The 21,282-nt window shown below is 43.9% G+C and overlaps 1 protein-coding gene across 5 annotated transcripts in view; it reads right to left on the reverse strand.

Moving 5' to 3' along the window:
* Positions 1-21,282, reverse strand: part of DLG3 (discs large MAGUK scaffold protein 3) — a 178,696-nt gene that overhangs the window by 91,607 nt on the left and 65,807 nt on the right. For 2 of the 5 annotated variants that reach the window (XM_072125902.1, XM_072125900.1), the window contains exon 1: positions 8,088-9,147. The exons of 2 other annotated variants lie outside the window; for them this stretch is intronic. In XM_072125902.1, the coding sequence (XP_071982003.1) occupies positions 8,088-8,420 (333 nt within the window). In that variant the 5' untranslated portion in view covers positions 8,421-9,147. Of the gene's footprint in view, positions 1-6,959; positions 6,984-8,087; positions 9,148-21,282 lie in introns of those variants that run through there. One more of the 5 variants, XM_072125903.1, reaches the window with a different exon arrangement.

Raw genomic sequence — 21,282 nt, forward strand, 5'->3', positions numbered from 1 at the left:
GTCAGTAACCTCTCAATGCACAGGGGATTACTGCTCAGCCAATAACTGGCTACAGTTTTGGTAAAAAAGAAGTTTATCCACCAGAAAACTTTTTTCACAAGTGAAAATGGATGCAACTAAAAATTTGCATTACTTTCTGCTATTCTGCTACAATCCATTTAGAAAGAATACAGTGCCAAATGAGGCCTATGATATGATGTTAGAATTATATGTCAGTTGTAACAGCTCACTATATAACATTACAAAGGCTTTGCCATTCAGGAACCATCTGCATGGATGCCTAACCAAGATCATGTGGCATAAAATATAATAAAATCATTTATGACCACAAAGCTGTAAACAGCCATGGAAAGGGGACCTGAAGGGGTTGCCCAATTTAACCTTTATTGCATAAACAGACCTGGCAGTGCAAAGAATTGCTTTTATCTTGTATAAAAGATGAGGTTGCAAATACTACAATGATGGTCACGATTTGAGCAACTGTTCTAATTCTTGTGATGAACCTACCAAATTACCCCAATTTGGTTTTACATAGGTATTCATACAGTATCCCTTGAATTTTACCTCTTTTGTTAAAGATACATATATAAACTTAAATGGTTCACTTTAGCTCCCATGGAGCCTTACTAAATGCCACCCTTTTTAGCTGTTTCCCTTACATCCCCATAAATCAACTTTATGTTATCCTACTTGGCATCACAGGGGGCCATGATCTGCTCAGCCAGCCCAACCCATCTACACCTCTTCATGTCCTATGGCTCTTATCAGCATGTGACCAAGGGGATGTCACCTAAGGTCCTTTACCCATTAAGATTTGCAATGTCTATCCCATGCATGTATCTGATCACATGAAATTAACCTTAACTGACAGCCCAGAAAAGGAGAAGCAGCTAAGAGGTCCCAAGACACTTTGGAAGAGTTGCAGAGATCAGGGAGACTCAGTCCATAGGAAAACTATGACTCACGAACTCCTCAAATGTGGCTTTTGTGGAAGAGTGGCAAGAGGACAACCATTAAGTTATCAGATGTCCTGTTTGTGGTTTTGAAAAATCTATCCAGACCTTACCAATCCTTACATATCAACATTTTGGTCAAACTCCTAGACCTTTTCAAAAATAGATGTGCAAAAACAAAGTAAAATGTGCTAAGATCTTGGGGGGATTTATCATTGAGACAAGAAAAGTCTCAAAAAGTAGGACAAGAAACCAGACAGCATGGTGATAAATTCTTCCCGCTGCATCATACGTATGTAAGTATAACAGGCAAAGCAGGTGTTACTTTTACATAATTCAGGTCAAATATACAGAATGGAAAATTAAAGATAAGAGAGAGTTAATATGAGCAGACACCAGAAAAGGAAAGAAATGGGTAAAATCAGAACTGAAATCTACAGAAACCAGAACAATGCAGGAACCAGAGGTCTGGTCCACGTTGTAGAACAGAAGGGAGACAAAACAGAATGAGAAATCTCTTCAAAGAAAAATGGAATGACGACAGGACTGGATCAGTCTCCTTCTGCTGCTTGTTTAGATTTGTATAACTACTGCCTCATTCTCATCTACCCTACTTTCTTTGCTTTTTACCTCTGCTTGCATTTAATTCCATTTATTTTAGCTGTAAGTCATTTATAATTACTTTTCGTCAAACATTCTTTCTCTTTTACCGTTTTGTACAGTTTTTTGCATGTTACACACACCTTTTGGCATGTCCTTGTAGCCGCCATGAAATAGAGCAGTATTCACCCAAGCATGCTGCCGCTCCAAGTGTTGTATTTCCCTTCTGTGGTCCCACAGAGATGATTGAAGTCACAGCAGATTGGGTACAAGGGACCCCAATACGAAGGTACGAGATGTCACATCACTTTACATAAAATCTCCATGTCTTGGAGTATTTTTATTGCAAGAAATACAGGATGGAGGGAGCTTAGTTGCTCAGATTCACCCACTCATTTCTTTTTATTAGGACATCTCATATATTCCATTAAATTAAAGCATCTGTTCAGTGAGAACTTATTACATATTTCAAGAGAAATATCCAGTTATCTCCTAGTAGTGGATGTATCATCATGCTCATCTATTTACAGGTCTGATATTATTTGCCAAAGTAATGTTACCCAGTAGAATGGAGCAGGATATTAGGAAGTCATAAAACAAGTGTAAATGGCTGTGTCTGGCCTGCAGCTAAAGGACTGACTGGCTAGCTGAAGAACAGGCTGGGGATTGTGCCCTGTTGATAACTGTTCCAGAGATAAACATAAAAATAGTTTATATCTGATATAACAAAACATATTGTTGCCAATATAAAAATTGCTTTAACTATTCCTAAAAGAACATCCATAGGACCTAATAGAGATAAACTCATTAAACATGTGGGTTAAACAGAGCTTTTAGATAAATCCATCTTCTAATCTATTATTATTTTCTGATTGTACAATTTCCTATTGACTGTTTTATACAGAATTATGGGGGGTGCCTGCCCAGGGAAGTTACAAAGGTATCAGTCATAGCATTTGCTTTGGGGCCCATCAGCTAAGGGGGCTCATTTCAACTCATAATCTGAAGTTAGTTATTGCAATGGAAGGATGACCTACAAAATGTAAGTTTTACTACGGAGTTGTGCAGGTCCGGCACCAGCAGCTGGCTTACCGGGCAAGTGCCGGGGCCCCGGAGGTGATGGAGGGGCCCACTGGGCTGCACGATCTTAATGAATCGCGGCAGAGTGCATTATCGTGGGACAATGCACTTTATGTGAACTCCGTGACCGGCTAAATAAATGTGCCCCTGTATGTTGCACAAAAAAGATGGTGCACACTTTACACTGTTTGCCAGTACTCAATAATCTGGAGCACCCTGCACATTCAAAAGACAAACTGCACTTAGTGGAGTTTGCATCACTTGTGATAAATCCGGGCCATAATCTATGTATTGCAACATCACTGTGAGCATTATCTCTGTATAGTGAAATTAAAGCATTATCTTTGTACTGTGACATAGCCGTTTTGGTCTGTATTCATTTATGGGAAAAGAGAGCCTGACAAGAATGCAGCCAGCTTTGGCACATGGCACCTAGGATACCCTTCTTACGGCCTATTGGGTAAAAACTTGATATAAGGAATAGGTAACTTTTTTGACTACATATTTAATTTGATCCTAATTCCACCCATTTTTTTAAAAGCTCAGGCTTCAAAATCACAGACCTCAAAGATATGACACAAGATATAAGCAACCTTATTTCTACCACTTACACTGATGACCACTGCCTGACTTACAAAGTACTAGCATGAAGTTTGAAGTTGTCAATTATGGTTTTTCGGACCACAGAGAGAAATAATAGTTTTTTATATTCCAGATTCCAAAATAACTGTAAAAAGAAAATGGAGCTTCGATATTAAGGATTGCAACGGCCACTCGTGTATTTGTATTCGTAGAGTGGGGGTACGCTTAAAAGAGGATTCCCTTTGTAAACATTAAAATTGACATTCCCTTGTAAATTCCAAGTCAGGGCGACATCCGAGGTTTACAATTACCATTTCCTGTTTATTTCCACCACATCACCTACTTTCTACTGCAATTAGATCGTCAAGGGATCGTATGGTGTTCCAAGCTGAATAGAAGCAAGCCGAATAGAAGAAATAAGAACTTTGTATGTGGATCCATTCATACTGAGTCTCCAAATTTAATCCATTTTCGCAGTCCTACTATTTCTAAATATAACAATTGCTATGTAATAGTTTTGTTTTTTTGAAGAAACACTTGGTCGTCACATATGAATTAGATTCTTACCAACTGATGGTAAAACAGTAAAATTTGTTAATAATTGATAAATCAATGATTGGTCGGCTAGAATGCATGGGCGCTAAGCATCGGTGTGGGGAGTGACAACAGTAGTGAATACTGACTTGACTCCAAAAAGATTTTTAAAAAAATGTAATTTCTTTTTTATTAATAAAATAATCAAATAAACAATAAAAAATAAATAGTAAAAAGAATGTATGAAATGTTAATAACTGAACATTTATCAATAGTTAATGTAACTGTTAAGGTATCTATACTCTATGCATCTGACATCTCTATTCCAATCTTGCCTTTATTTTTCAAAGAGGAAAGGAGAGCAGGCCATTGGGATATGCAGTTTATCTATTACAAGAACAAAAGAATTAGGTATAGAAAATTTAACATGTGCGATCCTTCTTCCTCTGACATCAAATGAGAGTCTAGTGACCCACATACACATAACATTTTTGATGAAATTAACATGTAAATGAAAATCAGTATATCCTGTATAGAAATCCTCTTTAAAGGGGTTTTCCCACAAATTCAAGCTAGGCCCTATCCACAGGATAGTCGGACCCCTCGTCACTCCATGAGAGTAATGGAGCAGACAGCTGCAAATGAACGTTGTGCTCCATACATCTCAATGTAGCCGACGGAAATTGCTGAGCGCCGCGCTCGGCGATCTCTTTGCAGCTCCATAGAGATGAATGGAGCAGAAAGGTCATGCGTGGCGCTATGCTCCGTTACTCTCATGGAGCGACAAGGGGTCCGACTGAGGTACGTGGGACCACATCGGACCCCTCGCATTCGTGATCTGTGGGGGTCTCATCGCCGATCAGCAAGTTAGGCTCTATCCTGTGGATAAGGCCTAACTTGAATTAATGGGAAAACCCCTATAAGGGGTTGGATCTTGACACTGTTTGCTGCACCATAGCATAGCTGTGTGTACTTTTTCACTAAAATCACTTAATTCGGGGTTGCATCTTCTCAACCCTCAAGTACAGTTATTTTAGTAATCCCACTGTAGTTTGGTTTATATATTTAATTCAACCATCATGTCTCCCTCACCCTGGCACAGACACATGAGTGCACATTTTCTTTTTTTTCCTAGGCTCATCTGATCTGATCACATCTGGCATTTACCATGGACTTGATTACAATATTATGTTCACTGGCAATTACAGAGCGTACAGCAATGTACAAAGCATCTCTCCGTACACAGGACCCCTTCTTCCGGGTGACAGAGGAGTATATACTGTAATGGCAGCAATATTTGTGGAAAAATCCAGGGGACCAGAGTTAAAAATTTAAAAATAACACATACTCACCATGTTCCAGCTCCTGAATCCACTACTTCTGTTTTCGGCCTTTACATGTTCAGAAAACTTGGGGGACCAGCCTTATCCTTAGACAATGGGATGTCACTGTATTTCCAGGGGACATCACTTCCTGTGTTGTCCTCTGGAAAAAGTAGGCCCGTCATTGGCTAAAGCGGCTCCTATGACCACCCAGAACTTTGATTGGGTTCAGGCCCTACAACCAGAAATATTGGAGATATGCCGCAATTGGTAGATGTGTGTTTTCCATATTCATCAAAAACCCCTTTAAATATGGACATTACAGATTTGCTCCTTCCTTCTAATGACAGCATGAATAGAACTAGATTACTAATGTGGGAGTGATAATTCTTCTATATGGAAATAGTTGATGGTTAGGATGCAGCAGAATAACCTACAAACATATGAGTACCACATGTATACATCATCCTGGTATATTGGTGAATCGTACCAGTATATAAAGTGTGGTCCTGGTGTGATGAGTCTAGACTGCCATGACACACAAACCAGTGACTGGATGCAGAGGATGTCATTGCCAACCAGATGATTCAACTGTAACCTATCAAGACTTCACAGTATATGTCATGTGGGGGACTAGATCAATGAATAAAAGAGAGCAGTAAGAAGGAAAAGAGAGAATTAAAAGGAAAAAGGAAGCGAGGGAGTAAGAGGGAGCGAGAGGAGAGCCATGGTGCTGGGGTGGGAGTGTGCACATTCTGGTACATGGTGATCTGTGCAGGAGGAGGAGGTTTCCATGGTAACTGAATTCCTACTCCTTCCACCCTCCCCAAAATAATTAACTCTTATACTGCCAGTAACCTGCCTCAGGGGAGTCACCAGCTGTCAGGCAGCTTACAAGCACACAGGCCACTATGCATATGCCCGTAGTGTGTGTAGACTGCCATCTATATCTATCTATATATATATCTATCTATATATATATATATATATATATATATATATATATATTACACAAATACACACATATGTAAGTATAGTGAAAACTGCTATTCCAAAAACATGGCCACTATGCACACAATGTGGTCCACATCCGGGGGTGGTCTTCTAAGAGAAATGGTATATGTATACATACGCTTCAATAGTGTGTTGTGTGTAACCCATTTGTACATATTTTAACATTATTTGCTAACCTATATTGATACATTTCACTTTTTCTATTTCCTGTAACATGAGTACACTTATAATCAATTTTTGTGGTATTACTATGCTGTTTATTTTTTTTGCCCTATATACACGTTAAAAAATCATAAGCTTTTCTAGGCTTCATCCTTTACATATAATACAGTATACTCCACAGTCAATATATATGCATTTTCCTGTTCACCATTCTGCCTATACTCACATCGTTATCGCCTTTACTTTATACTTTGTAAAATGTATGCTTACATTATAAAAGAGCAATAAACAAATTCTACAGCTATGTGTCGAAGAGATATAAGACCTCCTTCCCAATGTATTTTCTGCCACTAGTAATTCTTCCATAACAGCCTCCATTTTACAGCACTCAGATTACTCCGTCCATTTTCTGAACAGACTGTGACTGTAATGCAGGAAAACATAAACTCCCCCAACCTCAGCCACCTACATGAATGAATCTATACATACACATATATATATATATATATATACAAATCATTTGTACTGTTTTCTAACATACTGCTAAAATAGATGGCAATATGCAGAGTTGAATTTCTATAGGGAGCTTCAGAGGTAATAAAAAATATTGATGCAGGTCAAAGAAACAAAGCACTTAGATGACACAAGATGAGGCACAGATGGAATGGGTGGGTAGTTGTGTGAGTCTGTGCCTGTATATGAAGTAAACTACCTGAAGTATATGGGAGCACCTGTTGAGGAGTAGTCCTCCTGGATGCTAGTGCAGTCTGGCACATTGGCCAAGCGTCTCACATATAACTGTATGTATGGTGGTGGGGTGGGGGTCTTGGATGAAGAGCCACTTCACCTTGGGGACATTTTCATTCACTATTTCTCACCGTCAAGCAAGTTGGATGGCCCAGATATATTATTACAGATTATTCTCAATCATTTATTCTATACTTCAAACCATAAACTATCTTATCCACTCTGAAAACTGGACAAATTCTCTGATCCACATAAAATACCATCTTAACATAAACATCCCCATATAATACATAACATACAACCATTTCTTCTATTATTACCTCTGATTTCTTCTGCTTTTACAACCATATAGTCAATGCATAAAATCTGGTCCTTACAGTCTCCCCAATATTATAGTTATTGATTTATCAATATAACTGCGCTTCCACCTGCAGTGTAGACTATTCAAAGCCCTGAGCTTGGATGAAACGCATATGTGCATCCACCCACACAATGTACAAGATTCACGTATGTGAATAATACATATATGTATGTGCCATTTTTGATTTTAAGAAAGACCTACAAAATGGGGCTACATAAATATGTTAAAAGCAAGAATTGCAGAAGGATGTGCTATTTATCGAAGCATATTTTATAAGACAGCAGCATTATATACACCCACACCCAGGCATGCGTTATACAATCTAGTAGCATTATACATGTTATATAATGTGAAATGGCAGCCGTACAGCCAGCATCTCCTGCATGCTGTGCACTACTGTGCTTGTGAGCAGATAGACCCTTATATGTTTCTATATCAATTATAGATGTTTTATTCTTGTAGTTTCTGTATATAATTGGAATGTAACGGACGATTTTATAAGGAGCTACTGCACCAAAGTGAGCGATGTTGTCTCTGGTTTTATATGAATTATATGATAAATTACCAGTGCATTTTTCAATAAAGAAACAATATTAGAGTCAACAATTTGATAATATATCAGTGAAGAGAGATTTAAGCTAAATCAAACATCAACAATCACCTCTTGCTAGTTATGTGACCAGGCCTTAAAAAAATTAGGTTTGAGATGTAAGATTATAATACATCACTCACCTGTTCATACCAGTCACGATTGGTGCAAGTGCACTCTGGCCACCAGTTGGGACTGTTGCCATTCATTTTTGGGGTGGCACTTTTGGGGGGCCCTTTCAAGGTTGGGGTGAGGTTTTCACGTGTGGCAGGTACAAGCTTTGCTTTTCCACGAGCTGTTGGGGTGACAGCAGGTTGTGACGGGAGGGTCTGAGAGCTGTAACCTCCATAGCCACCCCCATACTGCTCATGCTGCCACTCTCCATATGTTGGGGGTTCCATCCTGCGCAGAGCAGACATGCGAGATGCTTCGTAACACTCAGGGCACTTGCAGCAATGATGATGTTTGTGCATCATAAGATCCGACTCCAAAATGAATGAATGTGTAATCACAGCTCAACCCAGTACCCAAAACTACCTACACCCCCAAAATAAGGCTATATGAATATGGCAGCAGCTCAGATTTTTTTTTCTCACAGGGCCATGTCTCCAGGAAAGGATTACAATATATTCCAGTGAAAAATTGGTTGCAAAAATCTAGGCAGTGCTGAATATTTACCCTGGATTGGACACACAATGCCCAAAATACATCAAAACATTTGCAAAATGAAAACTAGAAAGGCAGATGGCATAGGTGCCCAGCGGGTGGATGAGGCAGAAGCAGAAAATTGTGATAAAAACATCCAATGATTGCAGTTACCGGAAAAAATGAGAAAAATCTGCCCTTATTAGCATGAAAAATACAGATTTCCTGAGCATTAATCCTGCAGGTCTTTCCTCCTCCTCCTTCTTGTTGTGGGGGGTCTGCTATGAGGAGGGGGTTAAATAAAATGCAGTCGCCTGTGCACCCTCAAAGATCCCTCCGTCAAGATGGCGTCCTTCTTCCTCCTTTTTCTCTCTCAGCTGTAAGGAGCTGTGGTGTGATGGGCAGCTCGCTCTTGCAGGCCCAATGTCGGGTGTGGGTGCCTACGGCTGGGTGCTGGATGCTCCTGGACAGTGTGCAGAGGAGGCTGTGCTGCTGCTGGTCCCTGATGGAGCTGCTGCTGCTTCTCTGCCTCTGGATGCAGCATCTCCTGGTTGCAGCCAATCAGGAACCAGTAGCAGCATCAGCACCATGGGCTGTAACTCCTTCCACGCCAGAAGCAGACCTGCAGTGCATAGAACCAGGATTTCAAGCAGCGGCTGCACCAGGAGCTGGAGAGTTAATTAAAGGAGAGTTAACGGAGACCGGGATCTGCAGCTGACGGCTTCTTAGGGGGGAAGGTGAGAGTAGCAAGGGGGAGGGCCAGTAACATTTTATTCAAGGATACAAAATCAGAGCAGAAAAGAGACACCCGCCCTCCTGAGCCTTAGAGCTCTCATCTTGAGGTTGACAAGTGCTACTAAGCATCATCGTACACCGTGCACAAAGCCCTAGTCTGCTCTGCACACAGCAGCCAGTTACATCTGACCTGTCACTATTCACACTGACAGATGCACTCACTACGTATATGTACAATGTGTTATTGTAGACCAGTGTCATAAGAAGCCAGCAGTGATGGGGTTAAATGGTTCAATATTACGCACTAAGCTGCCACATGAGAAAGCCTTTAAATCACAATGAGATTTTACTTTCAATATTTATACTGATATAAGAAACCAAATGGATAACAAGAATTGATAGGGTTGAAATTGAAAATTTCCCAAACATATGTGTCCCGCATCTGCTACCCACCGCTGGATGTAATTTATTGCTTGTATAGGTATATGGGTATAGCATAGACATGTACCTCTAAGGCTACATGCACACAGATATTTGGACATGTGTTTTGCCATTGTTTCAACATCTAGTACACATCCCCATGTCTTTCTATATGTGTGTGAGCAGGACACAAATTATTGAGCCAGTCCAATTATAGTTTGCGTCCCTGGTAGTCCTCTTCCATTGCTGATTGGACCATGGGTCCGTTGTTTGCGGTCTCTTAAAAGCACAAAAAAATCACTACATCGCCATATTCTGACATTCATTTTACATTTTCACTTTTACCATTCTGGAAACTGTACAAATTGATCATTTCTTATTAAAACTTTTATTTATGGCAAAAAAGGCAAAAAAGTAGCTATTCTGACATTTGTACATTTTTTTCCATTACAAGGTTCATTGCATAGGATAAGCAGGCATTTTGGAACAGGTAGATACATGTTTATGTTTGTTTATTTTTATTTACACTTTAGGTGAGTAATTAGAAATTTTTTCTAATTTTTAAACTTTTAAAAAAAATACATTTTATGACACCCCCTAGGGTACTGAACCTGATGAAATATTATGGTAGAGGCAGTCACCAATCTCATCCAACATGTTGGTGCCATTGCATTTTGCTGCTACTGCAATGGAAGTTGGTGCTGGTAAGTATTATATATACAGGAAAGGAGTAGTAGTACAGTGATGTGCCCCTATATACAGTACATAATAACTGTTATATGTGATCTGTACATAAGAAATAAGTAAACGCATATAGAATGTTCTCCATGCTACATGTTTCACTGTAGAAAAATTTTAATTAACAAGAAAGAAAAAAAAATTAAAAAGTAAAGAAAAAATTAAAGATTTATTGCCTTTCTCTCAAAAATATTAATTAAAGGAGTATTCCGGGAATAGGAACGTCTAATACAAAAACCCATAATGCTATAGATAAATGAATGTAACAAAACTTAATGTCATTAGTCACAAAATGGAGCTCAAATAGTTTGATTTTATGATTTACAAAATGTTATGGCCTCTCTAAAGTTATCACCAAGATGGCTGCCACTGGAAACTACAAGTCCCAAGATCCTTTAGTTCTCAGTAACTCCTCCCACCTTTTATGCTCTGCTCCACTGATGATGTAACAGGTTTTCTTGCTCTGGTCTGAGAGATATGAGGCATCAGCTATAGCCCGGTCTGGGGGGTTTGGGGCCTGGTCTGTGAGATCTGGGGTCTTGGGCCTGGTCTTGGAGGTCTGGAGCATCAGCCATAGTTTGGTCTGAGGGGTATGGGGCATCAGCTATAGCCTGGTCTGGGGGGGTCTGTCATAATCTGGTCTAGGGAGGGGGTTGGGGTGTCAGCCATAATCTGGTCTCGTGAGGGTCTAGGGCATAAGCCATAGCCTATACCTACCAGGCTGACAACCATAGCCTGGTCTGATGGGTATGGGGCATTAGCTATAGCCTTGTCTGGGGCATCGACCATAGCTTGGTCTGGAGGATCTGGGTCAGCCACAGTGTGGTCAAGGGTTTGGGGCGTCAGCCTTAGTCTGGTCTGGGGGTCTGGGGCCTGGTCTGTGGTGTCTGAGGTCTTGGGCCTGGTCTGGGGGGGTCTGGGGCATCAGCCATAGTCTGGTCTAGGGTATCCTGGTCTTCATTGTATGGGGTGTCAGCAATAGCCTGGTCTGATTGGTGTGGGGCATCAGCCATAGGCTGGTCTGGGGGCTCTGAGGCATCAGTTATAGCCTGGTTTTGGAGATTTGGATAGCAGCTACAGTGTGATCTGGGGGTCGGGGCATCAGCCCTTGTCTGGTCTGGGGGGTCAGCATCTGCTATAGCCTTGTCTGGGGGGGTCAGTCCTAAGGGGCAGCCATATAGCCAGCCAGCCCCCTGCCCCCAGTATATAGTCAGCCAGCCCCATGCCCCCCAGTTTACAGTCAGCCAGCCCTCTGCCCTCCCAGTTTATAGTCAACCAGCCCCATGCCCACCAGTATATAACCAGCCAGCCCTCTGCCCCCAGTATATAGCCAGCCAGCCCTCCGCCCCAGTATGTAGCCCCTTCCAGTATATAGCCAACCCGTTGCCCAAGTATATAGTATACAGTAATATTACTGTAATTGTCTCAATTGTCTATTTAAGCACAGAAAACACTGGCTGAAATTTTTTTCTTGTATAAATAGCTGTCCGTTAACACTACGCATATAGGCCGAGGAGTTATTTATTTGTATTACTGAAAATTTTATACTCCTCCTCAGATAAAAATATCCCTCAAAAATGGTGAGAGAAGTATTATTACCCTTATACATTCAAACAGATTTATATATCATATAATTACACATATAGGATACATACACATATGTACAGTATGAACACACCATATACACACATATGTACAGTACCATATGCAGACATGCAGATAAACAAAACACATATAGAGCATGTACACATCACATAAACACTTAAAATAACAATACAGCACTTTGTTGTGAAACACAATATAATGGGGCAGATTTATCAAGCTGTCCGAAAGTCAGAATATTCTTAGTTGCCCATGGCAACCAATCACAGCTCAGCTTTCATTTTACCAGTAGTCATGAATACTTTAAAGGGGAACTGTGATTGGTTACCATAGGGCAACTAGGAATATTCTGACTTTCAGACAGCTTGATAAACCTGCCCCAATATGTACGAAGCACAATGTTAACACAATGGGGCAGATTTACTTACCTGGCCCATTCGCGATCCAGCGGCGCGTTCTCTGTGCTGGATTCCGGTCCGGCCGGGATTTATTAAGGTAGTTCCTCCGCCGTCCACCAGGTGGCGCTGCTGCGCTGAAGAGCATCGGAACGCACTGGAATACACCGAGCCGGGCTGAGTGAAGGTAAGTGCAATTTTCGCAACACACTGGGGGTCATTTACTAAGGGCCCGATTCGCGTTTTCCCGACGTGTTACCCGAATATTTCCGATTTGCGCCGATTGTACCTGAATTGCCCCGGGATTTTGGCGCACGCGATCGGATTGTGGCGCATCGGCGCTGGCATGCATGCGACGGAAATCGGGGGCGTTGCCGAACGAAAACCCGACGTATTCGGAAAAACCGCCGCATTTAATAATTGAAAATGTGTCGCTTGGGAAGCGCTTACCTTCACCTGGTCCGGCTCGGTGTATTCCGGCGCGATCAGATGCATTTCAGCGCAGCAGCGCCACCTGGTGGACGGCGGAGGAACTGCCATCATAAATCCCGTCTGGACCCGAATCCTGTTCAGAGAACGCGCCGCTGGATCGCGAATGGGCCGGGTAAGTAAATCTGCCCCATTTTTTTAAAAAAATGCGGTGGTTTTTCCGAATCTGTCGGGTTTTCGTTTGGCCACGCCCCCGATTTCCGTTGCATGCATGCCGGCGCCGATATACCACAATCCGATCGCGTGCGCCAAAATCCCGGGGCAATTCAGGGGAAATTGGCGCAAATCGGAAATATTCGTGTAACACGTCGGGAAAACGTGAATTGGGCCCTTAGTAAGTTAACTAAGAACAGTGCAAAGTGCACTATGCGCAGTTTGCCTATGTATGGAGCAGAGGGCGCCGGATTCAGAATTTATGGCGCGTATTCTGCATGAAGAACTTTTTTTTTTTGTGCAACTTTAACATACGGCGTGCAACACATCTCTGTTGGACTTTGCATGTTAAAGCTGGTGCACGGTCTGGCTGAGCCGTGTCACAAAACGGTCACGTGCAACACAAATGTGTAGCAGAAACTTCTTAACTACCTGTGCAAGCAGTGTGCACCTAAAAGAATGTGTCCGACAGAAAACTGGCAGGCGCCCCTTGTGCCCCGATGTGTTAATAAAACACACTCTTTAGGTGGCAGCCTCACATGGCGCTTGCATTGTGTTTACTAACACAACGCATGTGCCCAGGGGTGGCCCCGACTCACATGCATTTTGTAACTAGCACCCAGTGTCTTGCAGTGTTTGCATGGGTGAGAGATAGTAGACTATGAGCTGCGCCCACTGCAGGAGAACAGTTTACTGCCAATTGTCATGAAACTTCAAATCTCAAAATCAAAATTCCATCACCCCAAGGGCCATAATAATCTTTGAGAAACAAGGCTAACAACATTTTGATTTTATTATTTGCATTTTTATTTAACTGATTCAGTGCCCAAATTCTACAAAATGCCCTACGATTTTTCCTATTTGAAATGCATGTCGGCAAATTGGGCCAAATCATCCTGTAACAAAGTCAGATTTCGAACAGTACACAAAAGATTCTGGAATCTGTTTTGATATGTCACTGGCCATCAGTTATCACTCTATGAGAGTCATAACACTGCCTTGCTCAATAATGTTTTTGACTTTTACTGTCTTTTTCACATGAGTTGTGTTATTGTGGTAATTATATATCCATGCATATATCAATGCTTAAGCTCATTAAGATGACATGGATGCACACATCACAATTACCGCTTATTGTGAAGGCAAATTGCTACCATTTATGACTCAGAGTCTATACAAAGTAGTACATTGCAATAATTCATCTAGCAAAATAGATGCATGTGTTGTAAACATGAAAAAGAATCAATTCTGTGACAAGGGTACATTCAAACCGGAATTGTGGCTGGAATTGTGGCAGTGATCTGGCTGCACCAATTGCGGCCAGATTACAACCACAATAAAAATCTATGGCTCCACAAAATATAGGAGTTGGCCATGGTTAGAGATGAGCGAACATGCTCGTCCGAGCTTGATGCTCGTTCGAGCATTAGCGTACTCGAAACTGCTCGTTGCTCGGACGAATACTTCGCCCGCTCGAGAAAATGGCAGCTCCCGCCGTTTTGCTTTTTGGCGGCCAGAAACAGAGCCAATCACAAGCCAGGAGACTCTGCACTCCACCCAGCATGACGTGGTACCCTTACACGTCGATAGCAGTGGTTGGCTGGCCAGATCAGGTGACCCTGGGATAGACTAGCCGCTGCCCGCGCTGCTCGGATCATTCTGTGTCTGGATGCCGCTAGGGAGAGAGCTGCTGCTGGTCAGGGAAAGCGTTAGGGTGTTCTATTAGCTTACTGTTAGGCAGGAGTGATTCTCCAAGAACCCAACAGCCCTTCTTAGGGCTACAATAACGTTCTACTTTTTTTTTTTTTTATTTGCATCTAGTACCATTTTGTGAGGAATTAGCAGGGGGACTTGCTACCGTTGTGTTTAGCTCTTAGTGGCACACATATCCACCTCAAACACCAAAGTGGGAAAATTTAGTAGGGGTTGGATTTCAATTAGGCACAGTCTGCCATTTTTCCTTTTTTATTTTACGTTTATTTTGTTTAATAACTCAGTGTCATCTCATCTGGCATAGTAGTGTGCTTTCATACTTGGCTAGAAAATAGCCATAGGAGAATCCAAACGGCTTACGCCTACAGTAGCGTTATATATTTGATTTCTGGTTGATCTGCTGGTGGCTGTACTTGCTGCAGTGCATCTACTAGCCAATTGTGAGCAATTTGTAGTGAGACTTGCGACCGCTGTGTTTTGCGCTTAGTGACGCACATATCCATTGCAAAGACCGAAGTGGGAAAATTTATTAGGGGTTGGATTTCAATTAGGCACAGTCTGCCATTTGTCCTTTTTTATTTTACGTTTATTTTGTTTAATAACTCAGCGTCATCTCATCTGGCATAGTAGTGTGCTTTCATACTTGGCTAGAAAATAGCCATAGGAGAATCCAAACGGCTTACGCCTACAGTAGCGTTATATATTTGATTTCTGGTTGATCTGCTGGTGGCTGTACTTGCTGCAGTGCATCTACTAGCCAATTGTGAGCAATTTGTAGTGAGACTTGCGACCGCTGTGTTTTGCGCTTAGTGACGCACATATCCATTGCAAAGACCGAAGTGGGAAAATTTAGTAGGGGTTGGATTTCAATTAGGCACAGTCTGCCATTTGTCCTTTTTTATTTTACGTTTATTTTGTTTAATAACTCAGCGTCATCTCATCTGGCATAGTAGTGTGCTTTCATACTTGGCTAGAAAATAGCCATAGGAGAATCCAAACGGCTTACGCCTACAGTAGCGTTATATATTTGATTTCTGGTTGATCTGCTGGTGGCTGTACTTGCTGCAGTGCATCTACTAGCCAATTGTGAGCAATTTGTAGTGAGACTTGCGACCGCTGTGTTTTGCGCTTAGTGACGCACATATCCATTGCAAAGACCGAAGTGGGAAAATTTAGTAGGGGTTGGATTTCAATTAGGCACAGTCTGCCATTTGTCCTTTTTTATTTTACGTTTATTTTGTTTAATAACTCAGCGTCATCTCATCTGGCATAGTAGTGTGCTTTCATACTTGGCTAGAAAATAGCCATAGGAGAATCCAAACGGCTTACGCCTACAGTAGCGTTATATATTTGATTTCTGGTTGATCTGCTGGTGGCTGTACTTGCTGCAGTGCATCTACTAGCCAATTGTCAGCAATTTGTAGTCAGACTTGCGACCGCTGTGTTTTGCGCTTAGTGACGCACATATCCATTGCAAAGACCGAAGTGGGAAAATTTAGTAGGGGTTGGATTTCAATTAGGCACAGTCTGCCATTTGTCCTTTTTTATTTTACGTTTATTTTGTTTAATAACTCAGCGTCATCTCATCTGGCATAGTAGTGTGCTTTCATACTTGGCTAGAAAATAGCCATAGGAGAATCCAAACGGCTTACGCCTACAGTAGCGTTATATATTTGATTTCTGGTTGATCTGCTGGTGGCTGTACTTGCTGCAGTGCATCTACTAGCCAATTGTGAGCAATTTGTAGTGAGACTTGCGACCGCTGTGTTTTGCGCTTAGTGACGCACATATCCATTGCAAAGACCGAAGTGGGAAAATTTAGTAGGGGTTGGATTTCAATTAGGCACAGTCTGCCATTTGTCCTTTTTTATTTTACGTTTATTTTGTTTAATAACTCGGTGTCATCTCATCTGGCATAGTAGTGTGCTTTCATACTTGGCTAGAAAATAGCCATAGCAATAGGATAGCATTGTTTGGTTTTAAAAACTCAAAAACACAAAAAAAAACAAAAAACACAAAAAAAAGTTAAAAAAAAATTAAAGCTATAACTCTCATTTTAAAAATGTTTAACTCGAGGGCTAGGGGTAGAGGACGAGGGCGGGGACGTGGGCGTCCAACTACTGCAGGGGTCAGAGGCCGTGGTCCTGGCCGGGGTGAGACACCACCTGCTTATGAGGGAGCAGGGGAACGCCGCAGAGCTACACTCCCTAGGTTCATGTCTGAAGTTACTGGGACTCGTGGTAGAGCACTGTTGAGGCCAGAACAGTGCGAACAGGTGATGTCGTGGATTGCTGACAATGCTTCGAGCAATTTGTCCACCAGTCAGTCTTCCACGCAGTCCACCCATGTCACCGAAATCGGCACTCCTCCAGCTCCTGCACCTCAGCCTCCTCCCCCCCAGTCTGCCCCCTCCCAGGAAAATTTGGCATTTGAACCGGCATACTCTGAGGAACTGTTTTCTGGACCCTTCCCACAGTCACAAACCACTTGTCCGGTTGCTGCTGAGCAATTTTCCGATGCCCAGGTTTTCCACCAGTCACAGTCTGTGGGTGATGATGACCTTCTTGACGTAGTGGAAGTGTGTAAAGAGGTGTCCGACGATGAGGAGACACGGTTGTCAGACAGTGGGGAAGTTGTTGTCAGGGCAGGAAGTCCGAGGGGGGAGCAGACTGAGGGATCGGAGGATGATGAGGTGACAGACCCAAGCTGGGTTGAGAGGCCGGGTGAACACAGTGCTTCTGAGACAGAGGAGAGTCCTCGACCAGAACAGGTTGGAAGAGGCAGTGGTGGGGCCAGACGGAGAGGCAGGGCCAGAGCTGGTGCATCAGCGCCAAATGTGTCAACTAGTGAAGCTCCCGTGGCGAGGGCTCTTGCGGCGAGGGCTAGATCTTCAGAAGTCTGGAGGTTCTTTAAGGAAACACCGGATGACCGACGGACTGTGGTGTGCAACATTTGCCAAACCAGGCTCAGCAGGGGTTCCACCACTACTAGCTTAACTACCACCAGTATGCGCAGGCATATGAATGCTAAACACCCCACTCAGTGGCAACAAGCCCGTTCACCTCCGGCCGTGCACACCACTGCTCCTTCCCCTGTGTCAGCTGATAGTCAGCCCCCTGCCCAGGACCCTGCCACAAAAACCCCATCGTCGCCTCCACGATCCTCCACAGCATCCACCAGCGTTCAGCTCTCCATACCCCAGACGCTGGAGCGGAAACGCAAATATAGTGCAACCCACCCGCACGCCCAAGCCCTTAATGTGCACATCTCCAGATTGCTTAGCCTGGAGATGCTGCCCTATAGGCTAGTAGAGACCGAGGCCTTTCGCAACCTCATGGCGGCGGCCGCCCCTCGGTATTCGGTCCCCAGCCGCCACTACTTTTCCCGATGTGCCGTCCCAGCCCTGCACCAGCACGTGTCAGACAACATCACCCGTGCCCTGACCAACGCCGTTTCTGACAAGGTCCACCTGACCACGGACACGTGGACGAGTGCTGCCGGGCAGGGCCACTATATATCGCTGACGGCACATTGGGTTAACTTGGTGGAGGCTGGGACCGAGTCTGACCCTGGGGCTGGTCATATACTGCCGACGCCGAGGATTGCGGGGCCTACCTCGGTCCAGGTGTTTCAGGCCTACTATGCCTCCTCCTCCTCCCACCCCTCCTCCACCTCCTCCTCCGAACTACCATCCGTGGGCACGGCGCCATCAGTCGGTAGCTCTAGGCACAGCAGCAGTGCCGTTGCTAAGCGACAGCAGGCGGTGCTCAAACTGCTGAGCCTAGGCGATAAAAGGCACACCGCCCAAGAGCTATTACAGGGCATCACGGCGCAGACTGATCTGTGGCTGGCACCGCTGAACCTGAAGCCAGGCATGGTTGTGTGTGACAACGGCCGTAACCTGGTGGCGGCTCTGCAACTCGGCAGACTGACACATGTGCCATGCCTGGCCCATGTGTTAAATCTGATAGTTCAGCGTTTCCTCAAGACATACCCCAATCTGTCAGATTTGCTCACGAAGGTGCGCCGCATCTGTGCGCATTTCAGGAAGTCCAGCACAGATGCTGCCACTCTCAGGGCAGCGCAGCGCCGCCTCCAACTGCCCGCTCACCAACTGTTGTGCGACGTGCCCACGAGGTGGAATTCAACACTGACCATGTTATCCAGAGTTTACCAGCAGCGCCGAGCCATTGTAGACTGCCAGATGTCAACTTCCACCAGAACTGGTAGTCAGGTCAGTCAGCTTCCTCAAGTCTACAATGAGGAGTGGACGTGGATGTCTGATATCTGTCAGGTGCTGAGTAACTTTGAGGAGTCAACACAGATGGTCAGTGGCGATGCCGCCATCATCAGCCTCACCATCCCGCTGCTTGGCCTGTTGAAAAACTCTCTGATCAGCATGAAGTCGGAAGCTTTGCGCTCGTCACAAGAGACGGGGGAAGAAGATTCCCTTGTTGATAGCCAAAGCACCCTTAGGTCTGTTTCTCAGCGCATATCGGAGGAGGTGGAGGTGGAGGAGGATGAGGAGGAAGAGGAGGAGAATGTTGGCGAGACACAAGAGGGGACCATTGTTGAGTCCTTTACTGTTCAGCGTGTATGGGCAGAAGAAGAGGAGTTGGAGGAGTTGGAGGAGGAGGAAATGGACAGTCAGGCCAGTGAGGGGAGTGAATTCTTACGCGTTGGTACTCTGGCGCATATGGCAGATTTCATGCTAGGCTGCCTATCCCGTGACCCTCGCGTTCAAAGAATTTATTCCAGCACCGATTACTGGGTGTTCACTCTCCTGGACCCACGGTACAAGCAAAATCTTTCCACTCTCATCCCTGCAGAGGAAAGGAGTGTGAGAATGCATGAATACCAGCAGGCCCTGGTGCACAAGCTGAAACAGTATTTCCCTTCTGACAGCGCTAGCGGCAGAGTGCGTAGTTCTGCGGGACAAGTAGCGAGGGAGAGTAGGCGAGCAGGCAGCTTGTCCAGCACTGGCAAGGGTACGCTTTACAAGGCTTTTGCCAGCTTTATGTCACCCCAGCAAGACACTGTCACCTGTCCCCAGTCTCGGCAGAGTAGGGCTGATCTTTACAGAGTACGTAGCTGACCATACCATCGTCCTAAATGATCACACAGCTCCCTACAACTACTGGGTTTCAAAGCTGGACATGTGGCACGAACTGGCGCTGTACGCCTTGGAGGTTCTTGCCTGCCCTGCCGCTAGCGTCTTGTCCGAGCGGGTTTTCAGTGCAGCTGGTGGCATCATCACCGATAAGCGTACACGCCTGTCGACTGACAGCGCTGACAGGCTGACGCTTATTAAGATGAATAAAGCCTGGATTTCTCATAATTTCCAATCTCCACCAGGTGAAGGAAGCTCAACCTGAATAATTGATCCACTCCTCCTCCTCCTCATTTTCCTCCTTCTCCTCCTCTTTGTACAGTAAAGCAGAGGAAACTGGCTATTTTTTGACAGGGCCCACTGGCTCTTGCTATAGTACTTTATGCATTTAATTTTTCTGGAGGGCCACCGACCCGGTCCTCTGTTTTAAACAATTTTTGGGAGTGCCACATACAGGCACTCAATCTATTCAATTTTTCTGGAGGGCCACCGACCCGTTCCTCTGTTTTAAACAATTTTTGGGAGTGCCACATACAGGCACTCAATCTATTCTATTTTTCTGGAGGGCCACCTACCTGCTCCTCTGGTTTGAAAACTTTTTGGGACTGCCACATACAGGCACTCAATCGATTCCATTTTTCTGGAGGGCCACCTACCTGCTCCTCTGGTTTGAAAACTTTTTGGGACTGCCACATACAGGCACTCAATCTATTCTATTTTTCTGGAGGGCCACCTACCTGCTCCTCTGGTTTGAAAACTTTTTGGGACTGCCACATACAGGCACTCAATCTATTCAATTTTTCTGGAGGGCCACCTACCTGCTCCTCTGGTTTGAAAACTTTTTGGGACTGCCACATACAGGCACTCAATCTATTCAATTTTTCTGGAGGGCCACCTACCTGCTCCTCTGGTTTGAAAACTTTTTGGGACTGCCACATACAGGCACTCAATCTATTCAATTTTTCTGGAGGGCCACCTACCTGCTCCTCTGGTTTGAAAACTTTTTGGGACTGCCACATACAGGCACTCAATCTATTCAATTTTTCTGGAGGGCCACCTACCTGCTCCTCTGGTTTGAAAACTTTTTGGGACTGCCACATACAGGCACTCAATCTATTCTATTTTTCTGGAGGGCCACCTACCTGCTCCTCTGGTTTGAAAAATTTTTGGGACTGCCACATACAGGCACTATCCAAATTAAATTGTCTCCATAGCAGCCTCCACACGTTGTCTCCATTGCTACCTCCAAAAGTCGTCCATATAGCTGCCTCCATACATCGTCCCTTTATCAAACGAGGTGTGTCAGGCAGAAATTTGGGTTGTTTTCATGGATTCCAC

Source organism: Engystomops pustulosus, chromosome 9 (assembly GCF_040894005.1).
Source record: "Engystomops pustulosus chromosome 9, aEngPut4.maternal, whole genome shotgun sequence".
Taxonomy (NCBI): domain Eukaryota; kingdom Metazoa; phylum Chordata; class Amphibia; order Anura; family Leptodactylidae; genus Engystomops; species Engystomops pustulosus.